Source organism: Typha latifolia, chromosome 6, assembly GCF_019914945.1.
Source record: "Typha latifolia isolate L0001 chromosome 6, TyphaL0001v2, whole genome shotgun sequence".
In the NCBI taxonomy this organism is placed as follows: Eukaryota; Viridiplantae; Streptophyta; class Magnoliopsida; order Poales; family Typhaceae; genus Typha; species Typha latifolia.
In genome coordinates, this window is record NC_133091.1 from 7909000 (window position 1) to 7930786 (window position 21787).

The 21787-nt window shown below is 39.6% G+C and overlaps 1 protein-coding gene across 2 annotated transcripts in view; it reads right to left on the reverse strand.

Annotated features, from left to right (window-relative positions):
• Positions 1 to 557: 557 nt before the first annotated feature.
• The window catches only part of LOC140790424 (uncharacterized), a 46241-nt gene continuing 25011 nt past the window's right edge, over positions 558 to 21787 (reverse strand). For both annotated transcript variants that reach the window (XM_073140509.1, XM_073140511.1), the window contains 2 exons: positions 8274 to 8304; positions 558 to 939 (listed from right to left, as the gene is read on the reverse strand). In XM_073140509.1, the coding sequence (XP_072996610.1) occupies positions 755 to 939; positions 8274 to 8304 (216 nt within the window). In that variant the 3' untranslated portion in view covers positions 558 to 754. The remainder of the gene's footprint in view (positions 940 to 8273; positions 8305 to 21787) is intronic.

Consider the following 21787-nt stretch of genomic DNA (forward strand, 5'->3'; position numbering starts at 1 on the left):
GATTTTGATCCGAGTTTGGATCCGTGGTTTTTTTCCCGTTTAAGTTTTTCTACGTTAAAATCTTCGCGTTCATCTCTACTTTCGTTCTTAATATTTCTTCAGACTTTTACTTAAGCGAACAAGTGATATCATTGCCTAGTATTTAGATACATACTTGTGTTTAAGGGTTTTTCATAATATATTTTCAGCACATTAATATATTAGATCTTGCAACCTATGTGCTACGCGTGTGCTTTTCAAGACATCGATTTAGAAATGAAACTTCTGTTTGCAAGATAGAACAAGAACCAAGAACCAAGATAAACAAAAACAGTAGATACTTGAACCAAGACGCCTGGTAGAATTAAAAACTTCCCCAGTTTGTAATGCAGGATATACAGGCTTTTTGCATAACACTGGGTTACCTCAACTAAAGATTAGAAAAGGAGAAGATAAGCACGACATTTTCGGACATGCTGCAATTCATCACATTAAGAATTTCTGACGTTCCAGAATGAGCATTCTAAAATTACAGACAACTCTAGGAAAGGAAGAGCTAAATCACAATTGCATTCCACTAAGAAAAGAAAGCAGGACATCTGATATTCAAGTTGTGTGAAGTAACAAGAAACATAGCTACATTATCTGAGAACGAGACTAGCTAGCACACATGCTAGTGTCTTATGGATCCAAGTAAAGTAAACTAACACAAGCACAACCTGCTAAGATTCGGAGAATTTTAGAAAGCCAGAGAATTTACATGTAACTGATGAATTTACTTTTCATGATCGTCGTTTGAAGGGTCAATCTTGATTATAAGAGGTTGGTGTAGGCCTGAGGCTTGAGCAGACACGACAGGCAATTGAGGTGTGACCAAGATATTCTCCACCTCAGGGTTCTCAGCTAATGCCTTCTCTAAAGATGCCTTTGCAACTCTTGTTACGCATATCATTAGGATAGCTGCAGAGAACCACATGGCCAACGAAAGAATGATATTAGAAACAAAAATATATCATCACATATTAAAAATACTAGAATTAGGAGGAAGAGAACATTGTGTTGACTACATGATCATGTTACGTTCATGGTGCACAGTGCACAAGGTTCTCGTTTAGCACCGGAAAGGGAAGTGGTATAGCCTTATTCTTATTATTGATGGTACTTTAAGGAGTTGACAAAGAAATAGGCCTGAAGTGATTGAACATCTTATATAGGCCCATTCAGTCTGCAACTTCCACAAATCTAGCCCTACTATTCCTTCAAACTTCAAAAAAAAAAAAAAAAAAAAAAAAAAAAAAAAAAAACAGAAAAATGACTACTAGAAATGCATGAATGAAACCCCAAATATCCTTGAAAGAAAGAGAACAAAGAGAGTGTTTATGAAAATCTTGGAAAGAATAATTGAACACAGATTAAGATGCGAAACAACTATTTTTATGCCAAGGAGATGAACGCAAAAACTATTTTACTTGGTGAGACAAGCGGTGAAAAATGTTGGAGAAAGAAGCACGACTTACAGAGAGGCAGCCAACATGACACGTGCTAGGCATACCCTGTCAACGTGCCGTATCCTAATGGAGTGGAATGGCAAGAAGAGAAGGGGCCATGATTTGAAACATTCTCTATATTCCTTAGCTGATCTAACTTAAGTAAAAGATGCTATAAACGGGTCCAAAAGCCTAACTTTAAGAAAAACGATCCACTTCATTAGATCTTCATCAGCATTCCAGGCTTCTCAAACCCTGGCAACACACAAATCCATCTCGGACACCCCTTCATCGCCCCAAGTGCTCTGGCCTCCTCCACCTCCAAATAACTCCTACACTACCATAGATTGAAGTTTAGGAGATGAAAGGGAGAGTACCATGCGCTTGGCACTTCACCAACACGGCATGTGCTGGCTACGTGTTGGTCAACATGACGATCAATGTTAGTAAGTACATTGATGTTATCAAGGACGTATGATGTAGTCACAACTAACATGAGGGTCCTTTGTGAAGAGTTGACCAAGTTTCCAGTGACAATAGCCTTGCATCAATATTAAACATGAAGTCCTTGTCTGCATTGGTCATGGATTAATTAACTAAGGATATTCAAGATAAGATTACATGGTTCATGGTGCAAGGTGTAGGATTGTTTGCAGATAATATTGTTTAATTAATCTAGGATAATGTTGAATACTAAGCTTCTTTAAGGAAGGAGAACTAGCAACTAGGACAATTTGCATAAAGAAGCCCCATCAATTTTCATATTGGCATATATGAATTCCTTTATTTTTTAATTACATTTTTGGGCCTCTTTTACTCATAATACTAAATTTACTCTTTTCTTAATCCAACCAACCATCTGATTAAAACTATAACAGCTCAAAACCCCTTTTTTTCTTTCAATTTTTTCTCTCCTCACCATCAAATCCCAACTTCCTCTCTCACGCATCAAGCCCTTCCTTCCTATTCTTCCTCTGCGTTGTCCTTCCATTTTCACGCATCAAAACCTAATACATGCGTTCAACTCTCGTTCAATCATTGTTCTCTTCTCTTCTTCCTCTTCTTCACCATTTTTCACTATATTTATTTGATCTTATGCTCCTCAACAAAAGCGCAAGACAAACTCTTCAGTAGTTTTAGGTAATTAGTATTATAATTAGTATGAACTATTTATTTTCTTTATAACTTTATAGTCATTGCATCATCATCATATATTTATACTAATCTAAAAGAATATGAGTAAAAAGCATGGCTAGGAATCACACTGCTTTTATAATTAAGGCTGAAAAAAAAATTAGATGTGGTAAATTTAGGGGCCCAGTATGTAACTGATTATCAATATACTAGACAGATGTAATACAGTTGCATTTGCCATGGTAATAATTTTGGGATAATACTTCTTTGAAACATTTAGAAGTTTATATACTTTTTTTAAAAGAACATTGTATCAAATAATTCAATCTCTTTATTAAATATTGACTAATGGAATCTAGTATGGCATGTGTAAAATGGAGGCAATTTCATAACAAGAGTGCAAACAAGTCCAAAATATGTAAAATAGTGGTAGAACTTAAGAGAACGATAACTAATTGTGATATCCTTATACAATATATATATATATATATATATATAGTATGATATCTAGTGGCAATTACTTAGTTTCAAGGACAAAACTTATTTTAACAATAGTAGAATGTGGTGACCCTTAATCTTTGATGAATCTTAGATTTATCTCTAGTGACACATTTGAAGTAGTTTTGGTATTCTTCATGTTATTTAGACTAGATAAGAAAATTCATTCTTCGAAGTTTGCAATCGTATTATTAGGTCTAAAAGAACTAGTTAAGCATGACAAGAATTGAAGTAATGAATGCATTTTCTCAATCATGTTGTGCAAAACTAGATTTCTTGTGTTAATGACTAGATAGCTAAGATTTGACTAGTGATTTAATTGAGTTTATATTCCATGGTAAAGATTAATTATTTAAATTAGTGTCTTATTGATTTAGAACGATTTTCTTTTAGGTTTTAATATAATTTAGTAAACTTATTATGCTTAGTTATTTATTAATCTAGCTACTATCTAACTAATGTTAGGCATGACAAAGTTACCACCTAGCTAATTGTGATGGCTTGACACCTCATAGTAAGTTAGATAAGGGTGAGCAAATTCTCAAATGAGGAATCAACAGTAAGTTGGTGTAACTCTAAGAGTTAGAGAGAGGAGAAGAATAGAGAAAAGAAAAAGAAAAATAGCATAACACTTCATATGTGGATTGCTTTAAAATTTTATATAGTTAAGGGGCATAGATGCAAAAGTGCCCAAACTTATCATTTTTCACCCGTTACCACCAACTCTCCCTTTATTAACATTTTCTTTTCAACTTTCATGAACTGCCCTTCCTCAATCCGAGCTAAGCACGAAGCCCACCCACCCCACAACCCACGTTACTATCCTCTCAGCCACTTGCGACCCTCTTGGCCTCCATGACCCCACCCAGCCATCGCTGTCAAACTTATCTTCATCTCATCCACCTCGTGTCGACTTTCAGTAGAACATAACCACACCTGAGAACTCATGTTTTGCTAACCACGGCCACCTTGATGAACCTACACTTACATCTTAAAAGCTGATTCCACAATGGTTACTTAAGACTAATCCCTTAATATACTATCGTCAACCTTCTCTTCTAGATGTATGCATCTCGTCATCTCGTGTACTTTGTTTCATGTTCGTGTGCTTCCTTAATAGTGTTATGTAATATTACAAGGATAACCATGGGTTGATTCCCTCCCCAATTGTTTCATCAGCGACTTCAGATCTATAACTTAAGTATTTTTATTCAACCCGCGCACCCGACCCGCTCGAGCTCTTCTTCCTCCTCGAGCTAGGGCATCGGCATCGAAGCAGCTAATGCGAGCAATGCTTCATCAACGATCTCTGGCACGCGAACGATGAGCGACGACGAGCTCGGCAGCAAGCGGCGATGACGATGAGGTTGAAGAGTGAAGGTGAGTGAGTAGTCTGCCTCCTTTTCTTCTTTCCCTCTCTAGTGGAACGGCCGACAAATGTCGTGGCACGTGCCATGCCTATGGGACAACCATCCTTGGATATGATTAAGCGGATGGGTATTTCTTGTGGACAATTATATAGATATCAAGGTAAGGCTGGTTTTGTTATTAGTGTATTTAAATAAATGAAATATGTTTTATACCTTGTGGGTAAGGCTGGTTTTCCTATTTATGCAACTAAAAAGTTATGTGAAGCATCATTGAGCTATGGGATATGGACTAGTTGGTTTATATGAGTTCTTTATTTGGTACTCATTTATATGCTTTGCTCAATATAGATGTTGCCAGTTGGCTCTACAGATGACCTAGTTTGATATATGTATTTGTATGAATGCACTATAGAGATTTGTTCTTTTGAAAGAGTTATATTTGTTGATTTTCTGCTTGATATGAACTCGATATTTGGAGGCTTTCTAAAGCTATATGTTATAGATTATGAGCTTGAATGCTATCATTTGAGGCATTTGACTAGAACCATGTATTATACTGGTTGGTTAATAGATGAATACTAATATGTGATTACACGGATAGAAATCCAAAAACTCTAATATCCTAAAGTATAAATGGGACGGACCCTGTTACCTTGGGGATTACTAGGGACGGGCTCTATCGGTGGGACCAATAGATTGATACTCTGGTATCCCGAAGTTAAAATGGAATTGGCCTATCAATGGGTGATACTAACCATGGTTTTCTAAATTGATATTACTTGAGTTGATATATATATATATATTTGAAATGTTAACTATATCCTAGTTATATAATGTACGACGTGGTATTGATTATACAACATGCATTTGGATTTGTGCATTGAAGCTTCATTTGCTACTGCGGTTATTCGCATACTCTGGCATAGTTTTTATTGTATATTTGATTTTTAAAATAGTAATACTTATTGAGCTGAGCTGCGAACTCATTATGTTATTCTCCCCATTCCAAATGTATCTTAAGATGTGTGAGGACATAACGGGACTCTCAACTATATTATTTTGGATAACACATTAGTAATTATGTCATTTTGACTAAGGTTTCAAGTATCGAAAACGAGATCGAAATTGGCCGTCTAAAAAAACAATATGTATCGGCCGTATTAGCAGTATCGGCATTATCGACCGTCTGTATCGGTTTATATTTTAAAATAATTTTTAAATTACAGAAAAATTCTAAACTTTTAAAAAAATAATAATAATAAGATATAAATATAAATTATTCATATATAAATCTAAAAATAAAAAATAAATATTATTTTTTTAATTTTTCTCTTTCTACCATTCACTCTCCCTCGTACAAATAAAAAGAAATTCTTACTCTCCCTCACAAACTCTCTTATTAAACCCTCTCCTATTCTCTCTCATTAATCCTCTCCCACCTAACTCTCCTTCACTCCCACTAATTCTCTCTTATTAACTCTCCCACTACCTCTCTCAGTCTTCTACTACCACTCCCTCTCCCTTACTGACTCCCCTCTCTCATTAACTCTCTCTCACCGACTCCCTTCTCTCGATCTCTCCCTCTCTGATTCTCTCTCCTCTCTCGATCTCTTCCACTAACTCTCCCTCTCCCTCACCGACTCCCTTCTCTCTTAGTCTTTCTCTCTCCAATTATTCTCCGGTGATGCTTCTCCAACGAGCTCCGACGAGGTATTTTCTCCTTTTCTCACTCCCTCTAACGAGCTCTTTCTCTCTCTCCTTTTTTTCTCTTTTTATCCTTATTATCCTCCCTCTCTTTCTCCTTTTCTCTCTCCTAATTTCGATCGGTTTTGACCGATCCCGACCCGAAATGGATTGCCGATACCAGGCTGAAACCAGTTTGGATCGGGATTGGCTTCCTGATCAATTTCAGTCGATCCCACTCTGGATCGACCAAAACTTAAAACTATGATTTTGACAGTTGTATTATTTTGTATCCTACCAATTAAGGATAGTTGTTAGCCCCATGTGGCTTGTATTTCTAAGTCAAAACTAGTACATATGGCATTGTATAGACCATTTATGGGAATTAATGTAAATTAGACATCAAGTTTTATTTAATAAAGAGATGACTAAATTTATAGTTGCGCTAATATGGTATCTATGCTATTTTCTATAGATAGAACATTGTGATAGGTGCTTTGTAGGTCTTGGACTCTACTGGGCATAGTCTCAGTAGGTTGCGACCAGTCCCCATCCCCTTCTGCTATAGTGTAGTAGTAGTGGGGTGCGACACTAATTCAGTTGGTGTTCATTTCCTTTAAGATATATAGGATAAAAAATCCCATTAATTATTTCTTTTGTTTAATCCTTCGCATCCCCTAACACCAGAGGATATACAGGGGATTAGTGTATAGTATAACTACATAGGACATATTCTAATATTTGTCATTTTCAGGTTGCCTTTCACACTTAAGTTTCCCAACTTCTTGAATACTCTAGTCTATCCAGTGTATTGAAAGGCGAAAAGTGGGCACCAAGATGATCTAACATTTTAATATATAAAAAATAAAAACTAATTATATATGATATATATTATTTATGAATATAGCATATATGAATTTTTTAATAGTAATTTACAGCCATAAAAAATTACAAATTAATATATATATATACATTTTTATTAAAAAAAAAAAAATATATATATATATAGCATGACAACTTATCTCACCATTTCTCCTTTTTACATTGGGAGCCCACAATGCTTTGAAACAAGTAGTGGGCTCCCAAAGCACAGAGAGAAAAAGAAAAGTGGGTTCCTGAGGCAAAAAGAGAGAAAAGAAGAAGAAGAAGAAGAGGAATGGCGGCCTGCTAATGGCAGTAGGCTGCTTAGGTGCATGGCCATGGCGGCCGGCTCGCGGCCCTGCCATGACGGCCGCCTTTAAAAACAGTGGGTCTATCAAACTGAAATTTCAAAAGCGATAGGAACAAGTAAGAAGCTCCAATATTATAGCCAATTTTTTTATATCAAACCTTTTCTAGATTGAACAGCTGAGGCACAAAGGACCTAACATAGTTATATTTAATAGGAAAGCACTGGAGATATAAGAGATCTAAAGGTCTAAGAGTATGGTTGCCTAGGAAGAACAAGCTCTGCAAGTAGCTAATACTAAACAATATGTTCTTATGTAAATAGAAGTATTCCCAACAGAAATATAATTATCCAAAAAGTTTGCTGCATACATCTCCCCTTCCTTATAAGCAAGAGCCTCGTGCACTAGGATTTTTTATTTATTTATTATGGCCTTATATATATACTCAATACTGATATATGACATATCTAATGAGCACAATTTATCTTGAGCAAATCATCCATATAAGTCATTTTTCAAAGATTCTGGGTAACTTTCGTAAACCATTCAAACTGAGAAAAATGTTTCAGGATGCTTAGTACTGATCAATGCCAATTTCTAATAAACACACTTTATCTTATGCAAACTGTTCATATAAAGGAATCTTTACAGATTCTGGGTTGCTTTCCTAAACTGTTCTACTGAAGAAAAATGTTTCAAATGCACAAATCCCATCTCAGGCTATTTTTCAAGATGGTCTTGAATGCTTCTACATGTATTTCTCCTAATATACAGTAATCATATGGTTTTTATACCTTAGAAATGATACATATCAAAAGGCACATGACATTGCTCTCTTTCATTGGAAGATAGCTCTTTTAATCTTACTTCACAGGGAAACGGATGAAAAGATACTTTAAAGCCAGCATTTAGCATGAAAAAAGAAAAAAATTTGAATATGAAAATTCACTTACCAGATACTATAAATCCCGATATTATGACAACCTGAAACCATTAAGGAAAACAGAAGAGTTAAAATAATTATCAGGATGAAACTATATAAAGATAACTTAAGTAATTATGAGATCAACAATATAGTTGACATAAGCATTAAGAAGTAAGAACACTTATACATAAAAGGACTTATACACTAAAGATCTTGTCAAGAATCCTTTATTTATAAGTATGTTTCATATTTTGCATAGACGTGAGCAAACCACATGTTGGTCATGGCCTTAGTCAGAGCACAAAATTCAATATGTTCAAGCTTGACTGACCTGATTAAAGTACAAATTTATAGATCCAAAAAAAAGCATGAAACTCAAGCATGCTGCAGCCTGCCCTACCTCAACATCTAGAACATGAGGAAATGACAATGGCACAAGCATTTTGGATAGCACCATAGGCGATGAAAGAAGAGAAAGTAGCAAGCTAAGACTTGTTCAAATTATTTTTGTTATATTTACCAGCAAAGTTGGGAGGATGTCGAAGACACAGGTGACATTGGTTGAGGACCATCTCAATGCACTAGAGTTGACTCTTCGTCCACAAGCAAATAAGAATTGGAGCATGAAGAAGCCATACATATTAAATAAAAACATAACGGAGATGAAGGATCAGATGCTGGCCAGGATGGAGGGGAGGCTAGAGGCCACTCCTGCTAGAGCAGTTAAGGGCATCCAGATTTGGGGAGTTCAACACTGAGTCACCCGTCTAGACTTTTTGAAGTTTTTGGGGGAAGATCCTGTTAGGTTAGATATTTAAGACAAAGCAATTTTTCGTCTACGAAGGAACACAGCCAGTAAGAGAGTTAGGCTTCCCATGTTCCACCTAAAGGATTAGGCTTCACAATGAATCCGGTGCTTTAAAAAGATAAACCAATTAATAGATTGGTCGGAGTTTACTCGGTGGTTAACATCAAGGTTCTGGCTGTTTGAATATGATATCTTTGATGAAGACTTCAACAAGTTGCAGCAAATAGGAATCGTCAGTGAATGCCGGGACGAGTTCGAGAAACTAGCCTCGAGAGTTTATGAATGGCTAGAGTCAGCGCTGTTGGGTTGCCTCATCGAAGGGCTACAGGAGTAAATACAACTAAAAGTGAAATCTTTCAATCCTTGGACGATAGCTAATGCCATGGGCTTAGCATGGATACACGAATCTGAAATAATGTGTCCAGAAGTCGCTGATGAAGATGCAGTCATGATTTGTGTTAGGATTTGACTTATGGTGCAATATCTTGTGTAATTTTTAGTTTTCCTTAGAAAATAAAGTTTCTGGCAGGTGCGTTCGAACGTCAGGAAAGGACATTCGAACGCCTGAGTGGATTCGCAAATACAGAGACCGCTCAAAGCGCGTTCGAACGCCTCTCAGGTGCGTTCGCATGCACTCGACGAGGGTGCTTATATTAGGACAAGATTATTAGGTTGCTTTTGCTAAGTTAGCTACCAATATATAACGTGGATGGCAGCCTCATTAGGGATTATGAATGAAATTATCAAGTTGTCATTTCTTCTCCCCTCTAGACTGAAAGCTTCTCCCCCCACTCTTAAGCCCTAGACGTGCACCATCTACGCCGGTTACCATTCGCAGACAGGACACTAACTCACTTCTCCTTCCTCTTCCTTCACCCTATAGCCCTCGAGCAATCCCTATCGCAACCCACATCCATTTCATCTCTACCATTACCATCACCAACCCTTCCACCGAGATTCCACCGTATTTTACCCCTAGCAGTGATCCGAATCTGCGAATGCTGTAAAAACCAAAAACGTAGGTCAAAAAGTTAATTATCAAATCCAACTAGTTTCATAATTTTCTAACGACGGCACAATATTTGGCGAATATTCTCCTCAGATTGCGTAGTCTGTCTTCCTCACCCAAGATTGATCTGGGCTGATTTCGGTTCATATCAATTTGAAACGATAGTCCTTATCATCCCATGAAGTTTGGCGACATCCGAACAATAACCTCAGCGATAGTATTGGCTGAAAATGGATGCGTCATTGCCAAAAAGTGAATGCTCTTGGTCACCCAATCCACCACAAGAAAGAGCATCGAATGGCCTCTGGACTTTGGCAGCTCCTTGATGTAATTCATAGAGTTATCTAATGATATTCATAGAAATAGCTTCCTACACCTGCTCAATCAGCAAAGGCTGCAGCAACCTATCGGCTTCAACATTTCAGCTTTCACCGGTTGGCAAATTTGAGCCTACACATAAGCTTTCACGTCGATCTTTATACCAGCTAGGTACAGCTATGAGGCATCCTCCTAAATGTCCTCAAGACATCTCATGACCTGCCGTGGGAGTGTCGTGGGAATACTCCAACAAACGAGTCTAAAGTACCGAGTCCGCAGGCACCCGAATGCACCCAGTCCACCAACAAGCCATCTCGTGCATCAATCTCAGGATGGCTCGTCGGATCAGCTACTACCTCCTATAACTAACATACAATATCTGGGTCAGTAATACTAACTCCGTCGAGTCCAACAAGAAAAAGAAAACGGGTGCGAAGAAAGCCACAAGCTTGCCGGCAGCAAGGTGGCACGATAGTGCATGGGCTGCCCGGTTTTCAATTCCTTTCTTGTAGGTGATCTCGTAGTCATACCCCAACAACTTTGTCACCCACTTCTGTTGTGCTAGAGTGTGCACCCGTTGCTCGATAAAGTATGGTAGGCTCCTCTAGTCCGTCCTAATAACAAAGTGCTACCAGATCAAATAAGGCCACTACTTTCTGATCGCATGCAGAATTGCCATCATCTCACGCTCATAAGTTGATATCTACTGTGAGCACTCCGACAAACCCTTGCTTAGGAAGGCAATAGGTCTACCCTCCTCCCATGCATCGCACTCCACCATAAACTATTTGCTGAAATCAAGTAGAGCCAGAATAGGGGCTGAAATTATCGATTCCTCCAAGTCTTCAAAAGCAATCGTGGCTTTCTCCGTCCTTCCTTAGCAACGCTGTGAAAGGGGCAGCGATCTTCCCATAATTTGCCACAAATCACTGATAGTACCCCGTCAAACTGAAGAAGCCGTGCCTCTCGCGAGGGGTCCTCGGTTGAGGCCAACCAACCATACATGCTATCTTCCCAGGGTTGGCTGAAACTCCATCCGCTGAAATAATATGCACAAGGTACTCCACTTGCATCTCATCCCTAAACATTTAGACTTCTCTCAAATGCCGCAAGTGGTTTTGCAATATTCGACTATAAATACCAAAACATACTAGTGCAAAGGCAGCCGAAAGATGTCATTCATAAGGCCTTGGAACATTGTTAGGCATTCGTGAGGTTGAATGGCATCACCAGGAATTCGTAACTGCTGTCATGAGTTTGAAACGTTGTTTATGGATGTCCGCTGAGTGAACTCTAATTTGGTGGTAACCAGCCCTCAAATCTAACTTGCTAATATAAGCCGCTCGCGCCAACAAATCCAGCAACTCCTCATCACTGGTATTGGGTACCGGTCCTTGACAATAATGGCGTTGAGCGCCCGATAGTTGACGCAAAACCTCCAAGTGTAATCTTTCTTCCTCAGGAGTAGGACGAGCGATGAGTATGCACTCTTACTCGGTTAGATAATTCCCTAATAGAGCATCTCCACTATCAGCCTTGAGACCTTCTGTGTATGTGGGTAGCGGTATGGCTGAACATTCACGGGCCTAGCTCCTAGAACGATCTCTATGCGATCGTTCTCGCGGGGCAGGGGTAGTCCTCTTGGTTCCTCAAACAGTACAGCAAACTCTTGCAGCAAATCAACAGATCATCAAGTATACCTGAGCCACGATTCATCTCCACCTTCGTAGGAGCCAGTTGTATCAAATAGGAGACGTCTTGTAGGCTCGACAAAACAGTCATCTGCTGCAAACTTGCACAATTGCTCGACCAAATTCTATCCAACCACACCTTTCTCCCATTGAGCCTGAACGTGAGCCATAGCTCGTTGAAATCAAATGTTACGGGCCCAAGACTTTGCAGCCCCTAAGTGCGAAGGATGACGTCCACTCCTCAAGGCGATAGGGTACAAATCCAAGCTGAATTGGTTGCCTTGCACCCGCAATTGCGTACCGCTGCATACATCATCTTGTCTCCAATAGAGACATTAATCCCTACAATAGGTCGGTCACAAATCCAAGCTTCCGGACCAGCCAGCCATCCAAAAAATTGTATACTCCCCAAGTCAACAAGAATCCGCGCGATGCTTTTCCTAAAGATACCCCAGAATAGGCGTGGAGTGAGAGTTCCGCCCTCACTTGGTCTCTAGCTCCTCAGCCTCCTCGTGAGGCTAAACTCCTGCAGCATCTAGATCTAGAGTTTCATCCACAAAGTCTTCCTCAGCACCTTCGAGTCCATCGATCAACATCACAGTTACCTTTGACTTTGCACACCGGTGACCAGGTGTGAATTTTTAATCACCTGAAACACAGACCCTTAGTGCTTCACTCCTCAACCTGGGCTGGTGTGAGAGCTCATCTAGAGATCCAGCAATCCTTGTGTCGTTGGACACCCGAAATTGTGCCCTCAGCCCGATTGGAGCAGCCGCCAGGTTGGCTGTGTTTTGGGGTGGCCAAGCTGCTACAGTCCTTCCATCTCTACTAGTCTAACTAGGCCTTGAAATCACCCTCAGCTTTGCGTGCTTCTCCTTCATTAGGAGAGCATCTTCGATATCTTGCTTCAAGTTGCTAGGCCGCAACGCTCTGACGTCAACTCATACATCACACCGCAAGCCTACAATGAACGTGGACTTCAGCTATAAATCTGACCATGGCAGCACACATCTTCCACTAACTCTTTCAAATTCATCTCTGTAGACATCTACTGCCAAATTCTAGATGGACTTGGTCAGAGAAGGGTGGAAGTCCTCGTACCCGAATGTACCAAACCGCTGATAGATCTCATTACTGAACTCTTCCCACATTTCAGATTCGTTTTGTGTATTCGCCAATCGAGACCACCGAAGGACTGTTTCTTCAAGATGAATAAAAGCAAGTAAAACTTTCTGATCATTAGGAGTACCTTGCCAAGAGAATATTGTTCAGCCTTATAGATCCAATCCATTGGGTCTCTGCTTTTGAATTTTGGAAACTCCCCTCGAGTGAATCATCCCCAAATCGCATTCTCTCGATTTAGATTTAGTCCTAAGCCTCCTTAAACAGCAAGAGGGTGCTATTCATATCTGTGGTAGGGTCTCCTCTGATCTGGGTTGACAGAAGGATAGTCGTCACAATCAAAATCTGCCCACTTGTCAGGGTCGACCATTGGTTGGCGCCCACTTTGTGTCAGACGATAAATCGGCTCCACCATGGCTGGTCCATGGGGTACCTCGTGCTCAAGCCTAATGTCCATAGGTGTGGGCAGCAGGACTTCACACCATGGAGGTGCCTCCGCTTGAGCTCATGGTGGTTCCGGTGTCGCTGTACGGTTGGAGCTCTCCGGCATCAACCGATCCATGCTCTCAATCATCCGATCTTGCTTCCCGCTCATCCTCCTCAATACCATTCTCTGTGGTGCCGGTGATGAGAGCTTAGATGAGAATGGCTATATCAGTATGGTTGACAATCGGAATGCCGAAAGGAGTCGCTAGTGTCGTCTCCCCGCGGTGGGGTCCATCCGCCGGTGGAGGGGTGGCCTACTGGCCATGGTTGGGTGCCTCCTAAATGAGACATTCTTCTCTTCTCTGAGCCATAGATCTAGTCCTTATCATGTAGGGAAGTGCACCAAGGACTAGAAGCTCTGATACGAAAATTGTTATGAACCACTTTTGGGATCGATTCGCAACAATAGAATATGAATTTTTATGGGTTTCGATTTAGATCAGGGCTTAGATCTGGATTTCCTGGTTGTAATGGAAGCTTAGGTAGGTTTATGATTAAGAAATGACATGGGCATGTTTCAGGGTAATGGATCTGGTCGGTGCTGGAGGTTTGGCCGGCATTTGGAAGGAGGAAGTGGTGATAGGTGCTTTCGGGTAGTTATCAGGCTAGTTCTGCCAAAAGAATTTTAATGGAGTTTTGTAGATCTAAGATATGGTGGAGATGGGTGAAAAGGACGAGGAGGAAGAGAGTGGGCTGGCATCGAGGAGTGAGGGGGACAGTCCGTCAAAGAGAAAGTCCGGTTGTGGTCATGGCCAAAGCTGCGAGTCAAGGTGGAGGTGGTATACTCGACTCGGAGAGATATATATATAGAGAGAGAGAGAGATGAGAGGGAATTCAAAATTCAAAAATATTGCTGAATTGTCCAAAATAGTAGTAAACTCCTAATCACTTGTCACCAGCATAATCTATATTAGAATAAACCTGCAGTGCCAAGATGGAAGTTGGTGGCATGAAGAGAGTGGTCGATGGTGCCACAAAGTTATCAAAGAATACACATGAGATTATTATAGGAGCAAATCAAGGAGCTTGCATGAACTGGGTAACAAGTCCAACTATATGAAAGATATCAGGCTAGGTAGTGGTCAAGTAGACGAAGTGTAACAACCTATCTTAAAAAATAAATAAAAATTAATTGGTGCATGGCACATGCTATGCAGTGGAAGGCAAGCTGAGGGCGCCACGCACCCCCAGGCGCGGTGGGCCTCGCCACCGCCAAGCCCTCCGTCCACCGCCTCTTTCTCCCTCTAAATCTCTCTCTTCTCCCCTCGGTCTCTCTCTCTCATGGATGTGCCGCCACCGAAACCCACCGTCACCACCTCCACCAAGCGTTAGTGAGCTCCTCTCCCCCTCCCCCTCCCCCTCCCCCTCTCCCTCTCCCTCTATGTCTCTCTCTCTCTCTCTCTCTCTCTCTCTCTCTTATTTTCCTTAGGCTCGAGCTCGCCGGAGCTGAGCTGCTGGCAAGAGGCCGGCCGCTGGCTAGCCAGCAGCGGCCGATACCCTCCCTGTCGGCCCGGGTCCGCGCTCCCCTCCTCTTTCTCTTTTCTTCTTCCTCATTTCTTTCTTTCTTTCTTTCTTTCCTTCTTCCTTTCTTCTTCTTCTACCTTCTCAGTTCCTTCTCTTGCTGCAGCAGTGGCAAAGAGGATTTTTTTTTTTTCTTTTCTGTTAATTATATAATTATTTTCTAATATTAGGTAAATTAGTTTATTTAGATAATTAATTATTTTGATAATTTACACTCACTAATATAATTTTAGCTAAGTATAATTAGTATAATAATTGATTAATTATAATTATTAGTATCTGTATATAAATATAGCTACAACTATACATTGTTATTAGACTAATATATATAGATATATTGATAATAATCTAATATTCATGTTTATATTGTATATTACTATTTTAGCATTTTATTATTATATATTGTTTTATATAAAATGAAATACTAAGCTATGATAATTATTTTTATATAAATGGATAATAATCATTTTATGTATAACTAGTGACTAGTTAGTAAGAGTAGTAATTTCAAAATAATTGAATTGTACTTAGTTATTGTATTTATTTACATGTATTTTTATTTATATTATTGTATATCTGATTCTTTCATGCTTAAAGAGATTAATTATTATATGCCTAATATATAATTAGAATAAGATTATCATAATTATATATATATATATTGTAAACCCAGTTATTTAATAAAATTTAAATGCATTATATTTTACACCAATGAATTCTAAATGGGATAAACGGCTAACATCATATTACTTAAATATTTTCAAATCCCGAACCCCTTATTTAAGATCCCCGTAGACCTTGCTAGCGATGAGTTGACTCTCGTTTAACGGATGTGAGGGATACGTGATTCATATATTTTGATCAGACTGTGAGTAGTCTTATCCTCTAGACCTCTTTCTCAAATTAAGATATATTATATAATTTTGTATATTCATATTTTGGCCTCCAGCATGATTATAACTTTATCTAGAGATGATTTCAGTTGAGCATACTTTATCATGCATTTGATTAGACTAATCTGGGATATGAGTATATTGGTGATCTATAGAGATGATTAGAGATGACTATAGTTTTATAATTTTATATCCAGATAATCTCTAGCATGAGTATGCATGTGATAGACTAGTATGAGTATACATGTAATAGATGTATGATTCGAAATTGCATCGCATTATATCTTTTTTGACTCATATTCTAACTAAATTCCTAATATGCATAACTTGTTATAGTACTGGATAAAATGCATATTTCTATCATTTAGAAAAAAAGCATGAAATCTTATTGATAGGATAGTTAATCGAAAGCGTAGGGATACCCGAGTGGGAGTGAGGGTTAAGACGCGTTTGGTGGATGATTGATTGCTCGACGTAGTCTTGATCTTGTGGCCTTACGTCCGAAGTCGTTAGTTTATATGCGCAGCAGACATTCGGACACATGTCATTTATTAAGGCATATGTGGCGAGTTATCCTCACGTGTTTCTATTAGCTAGAAAGGTGTGGTGCCTGGTCTGGATGGATATTGATACTCTTAGCGAACGGCAGGATATAGTTATGATTAAGATACTCTTTGCGGATGGCAGAGTATGTTCTGAGCCTTCGGGCATGAGGTTGAGACCGGATACCGAATGTTGACAGTGCACAGTGGTCTAGTATGATGATATTTTACCAAGATATCAATGATCATTGTGATGTTAAGAAATGCATATAATTTCATTATCATCTGATATACCTAATTTTTGAGTGGTCATTATACATCATATGTGAGTGCATTTGGTATCATAACATGGTCATAGTCGGCATGTATCATATGTGTCATATTGAGAGAGTTATGATGATGGTATGACATGGAGATTTGTTTATTCATTGTCGAGAATTATATACTTTTATTAGTTATGGCATGATATCTACCTTTAATTTATATATTATTGAGGACACTCTTTATTTCTTTTCTAACCCCTCTAGATATGTGGTATGTGATAGTAACTTGAGATATCCTGAGAAGATATTTTAAAACGATAAGGTGAGCTATAAGTGCGAGAAGGTATAGATGATAATTTGTATAGAAATTGAGTTGTATCGTTGTTTGTTATATTTGTACTTGATTGTATCAGACGATGATTTGTATAATACATGTCGAATTATAGTGTACTCATGTATTAATGGTTATAAGTTGTATCTTGATGGTTTGTCATAGCCTGTGTAGACCTTGTCAGATTATGTAGCTGTCTAGTATGGTTGTTGTGGACTTGGATATTCATATGTTAACAGGTTTATTTGATTGATAGTATGATTGATCTCTGAGATGGATTATATTGAGTACAGGTGTATCTGTGCGTTCCGGCCTTGTCCGTCCTGTCGAGATTTTATTTGATGATGTCATAATTATATGAGCACAGAAGAGTATCTGTGCGTGACGAGCCCCGCCCAACCTGTCGCTTGCGCCACGCGTGCCAGAAGAAGCTGACAGTCGTTAGGGGGAAGCTTCATATGAAGCTCAATTGGGGTAGCAGCGAAATAAGTATCGATGACAGTGGCAACTTAGAATATCTGTATTATAATTATGCTAGGACAGCAGAAGATTGTGAGATGAATGAATAATTTTGATATCCAAAAAGTACCGAAAAAAACCAAGGTTCTTCATCTCAAATTGGGGCCAAAGATGATAATTCAGAGAGCGAATACTGCCCAAGTCATCTCAAGTGATAATCATATCATCAACATACAAAAGAAAGAGGACTCAGTCCTAAGCAGAAGACTGTAAAATCATTGATAACTAAGCGGGGCTCTATTGAAATTCGTAGTATCTGAGAACACTGAGAAATCAATCAAACTAGGCATGAGAAGCCTAGTTGAGCCCATAGATGGCAATTGTCATCGACAAATTTTGCCTAGAAGAATAAGAAAACTAGACAACAAATCTATGTATACTTCCTATCAAGAAGACCACAAAGAAACACATTCTTTACGTCCATTTGATGTAGAAGCCGCTAGCAACTAGAAGCAACAGCATAAAAAAGAACGACCGGAAGTCATCTGAGCAACAAGAGCAAAGGGCTTCTTATAGTCTATCCCATACTCCTGAATGAAGTCTCAAGCAAATAGACAAGCCCTGTATCTGGCAATAGATCCATCAGGTCAATACATAATCTTGAAAATCCATTTGCAGCTAACAAGCACGATATTGTGCAGGCAAGTGACAACATCCCAAGTATGCATCTCCTAAAGGGCCTAAAACTCATCTGTCATGGCCAGCTACTACTCTAAAACCTAGACGGTCTCACGATAGAACATAGGTTAAAGGATATTAATAGTTACAAGGAAAGTGTAAAACTAGGAAGAGCATATAGCAAAAGATATTAGAAAACCATAACAATTGAGAAGGTGACACTCACATTGTGAATAGCATAAGCAGGTATAAAAACCGTCACGATAGAGGATGAGATGATTGGACAATAACTACTAGGAGAAGAAGGCTCAACTATAGGAGGGGAACACAGCTTGTAAGTGTAAAAGTAAAGCAGGGCCATCATGGGTGGAGAGTACTCCTCTTGAAAGGCTAGGAGAATCAATGAGAGAGCAGTTTAGAGAGGCAGAGAGAAATAGTAATAAAAGGAGTGCCCATGGGTAGAGGAGTACCAAGTGTATGAGAAGAAGATAGCGCGATAGGACCAGGGAATCCAAAGGAATGAAAGATAGGATAAAGGTAAGTAGATCCATAAAGGATAAGTTTGAGGGAGCCAAGGTATCAGAGATAAATAAGAGTATTGCTTCTAGAAAAGTGACATAGCATGATGTCCTAAGACGACAAGCAAAAGTGTCATAATAATAAGTCTTTGTGCTTAGGAACACACTTAGCTTTTCGAGGGAACAACTTGTTGCGTTCACCTCAAAGAAGAACAAAACAAGTGCACTTAAAGACACGAAGATAACCACAAGATAGTAAAGCAACATAAGGTGCTTGTATGGAGTAACACTAGCAAGGATAGATGACAACGTTAGATTGATGAGCAGTAAGAAGAGTCGCAACACAATAAAAGCTAGAAACAAAAGCCTTAAAGAGAAGAGCACGAGTGGTCTCAAGAAGATGACGATGCTTCTATTTGGCAACACCATTCTAAACAGGAGTATAGGAACCTAATTATTGAGGTAGGGTGTTGGCAGAAGCATGAATAGATCAAAACTTAGAGGGAAGATTTTCACGAGCACCATTAGACCAAAAATTCTTAATTGATCAATCGAACTAATTATGAACCACAGAAGATAAATCGTCATAGATGCAACACCTCAAAACACTGATGCATATGGTAAACTAAGGTGAAACGAGAGAAATTATCAATAAAATGCATAATAGAGAAAACCAATACATGAAGGGAAGAAGAGCCCCAAATGTTAAAGTTCATAATATGAAAAGGGAAATCAGCAATACTCTCACTAAAAGGAAAAAGGAAGGGCCCAATGTTTCGCCAACCTACAACAGGTATATGGAGACAAATAGGAAAAATGACTACTACCTAAACGTCAATGCCATAGGTCTAAAAATGAGAAAAGGAGCAATGGGACAAGCACCGTGACAAGATGGAGAAAGGTGAAGCTGACAATTCTCTGACCTGTAGACAAATCTTACAGAACACAAGTAGAAAAAAAACACTTGTTGTAACTAGTCAGAAAGGTGGGATCCGTGATAGGGCAACAAGTCCGGTCAACAATGTGAACATGAGGAAGGGCGATAAGGGCAGAGGTGATACTAGTGAAAATAGAGGAGTCATCAGTCATTTGATATGAGGTGCTAGAATCAAAGATCTAGGATTTAGTCATAATAGAGATAGAAATAGAGGCGCTAGTGAAGCTAAGAGCTCTATGAATGAGCTGTTGAATCTGCTATAGCTATGCACTACTAATAGTGAAACCAATGGAAAAATTAGATGGGCAAGTGCTTGGGGCAGCAGTCAATAAGCCAAGTGATGACTCTTGTCCTAGCTTGATTCCCTTTCGCTAGAGCAAGGAGCGAGCTAATATGAAGACAATAGTAACGAGCAGCAAGATGACTAGGATGACCGTTATGAGTGCACATAAGGCATGCTGAGTGATGATCTCATTTTGACAAATGAGTGACGCAAGCAGTAGCGAAAATATCAGTTATGACAAGTAGAAGAGTAGGAGCAGCAGCCAGCACTATCTATGGCAACATTAGGTGAAGTAGGCAGACCTACTGAGAAGGCAAAAGATGCTGCCTAAGCTCCTCAGCTTGTAGCTCTATGATGGCACTATCTAAGCTCAAGATAGGGGGGACTTTGCAACAAGCGACGAGTAAGATCCCGAAACTTTAAACATAGAGCAACTAAGAAATCCATCAACCGATCTTCGTCGTGGTGATGTAGTCGCCGAGTTAGAGGGGCATAGAGTAGGCTTTATTAACGTAAGCTCACGCCAAATGTTAGCCATGCTAGCATAAAAATCTTGGGTGGAGAGTTGACGTTGTCTAGCCTCCTAGGTGCCATGATGGAGCTAAAACCTATGGATCACACTTGATTAAACAAATTGATGATTGACGTGAGCCCAAACAGCCTAAGTTGAAGCTAATGTGTAAAGCTGAGGTCAAAACGATCGATCGACTTATAGGATGAGATAGGTGCATATCATCTCTATGTCACACAGAGCCCACCCTGCATACTCAAGGGAAGAAAACTCTAGCTAAACATTTTTGGGCATATCAAACTCAGCAAAGGTCACAGTGGTGGTTTGGATGACAGCGCGAGAGGGTGCACACCCCACAGAGATGTCGTCAATGTGCCAGAGGAGGTGTCGTTCGCAAAGGACTATGTTGATAGATGATGCCCATGTGATCCAGTCACTTTGAGTGATAAGTAGAAAGCAAATTAAGAACACGCTCTCACAACTAACTGGAACATGGGATGTCATTGGAACATATGGCAATTTATCAAACTTGAGGGTGATTCAGAATTTTCCTACTCAAGCCTTTTGTCGAACATTTGGTGAGCGGAAACTTGAAAAGTGCTGCTGAAAAATTGAGGGTTGTAGACACAGTGAATTTTCGTCAAAAAAATTGGTGAACACTTGCTAAAAACATAACTGCTGAAAAAGAGAGCTCGACACAGTAAACTTTCGTCGAATACTTGATTGGCACTTGCTGAAAACAGTGTTGCTGCTGCTGCAGAATTGAAGACCCGAGACCGCAGAGGCTGCTCAGAACCAACAACTGCAGTTGCTGTTGCAGAGGCTGCTGTGCTGCTGTTATGGAGAAGAGGGGAGAGAACAGCAGCTGTGGGTTGTTATGGCTGCTGCATCTTCAATTGCCACTGTTGCTGCGGCTGCAGCTGTGGGTTGCTGTGGCTGCTGCAGCTGTGGTTGTTACTGTTGCTGCAGCTGCGACTGTAGGTTGTTATGGCTTCTGCAGTGGTTGATGCACCTGCAAAGGATGGCAAAAAGAGGGGGCCTCGCACCGAGGGAGAAAAAGACAACGGGTGCTCTGACTTCCACCGAGCTCAAGGAGGCCATAAAGCTAACGATGAGATGCCCTGACTTCGACCGAGGGGAAGGCAGCAAGGAGACTGTATGAAGTCAGCGGC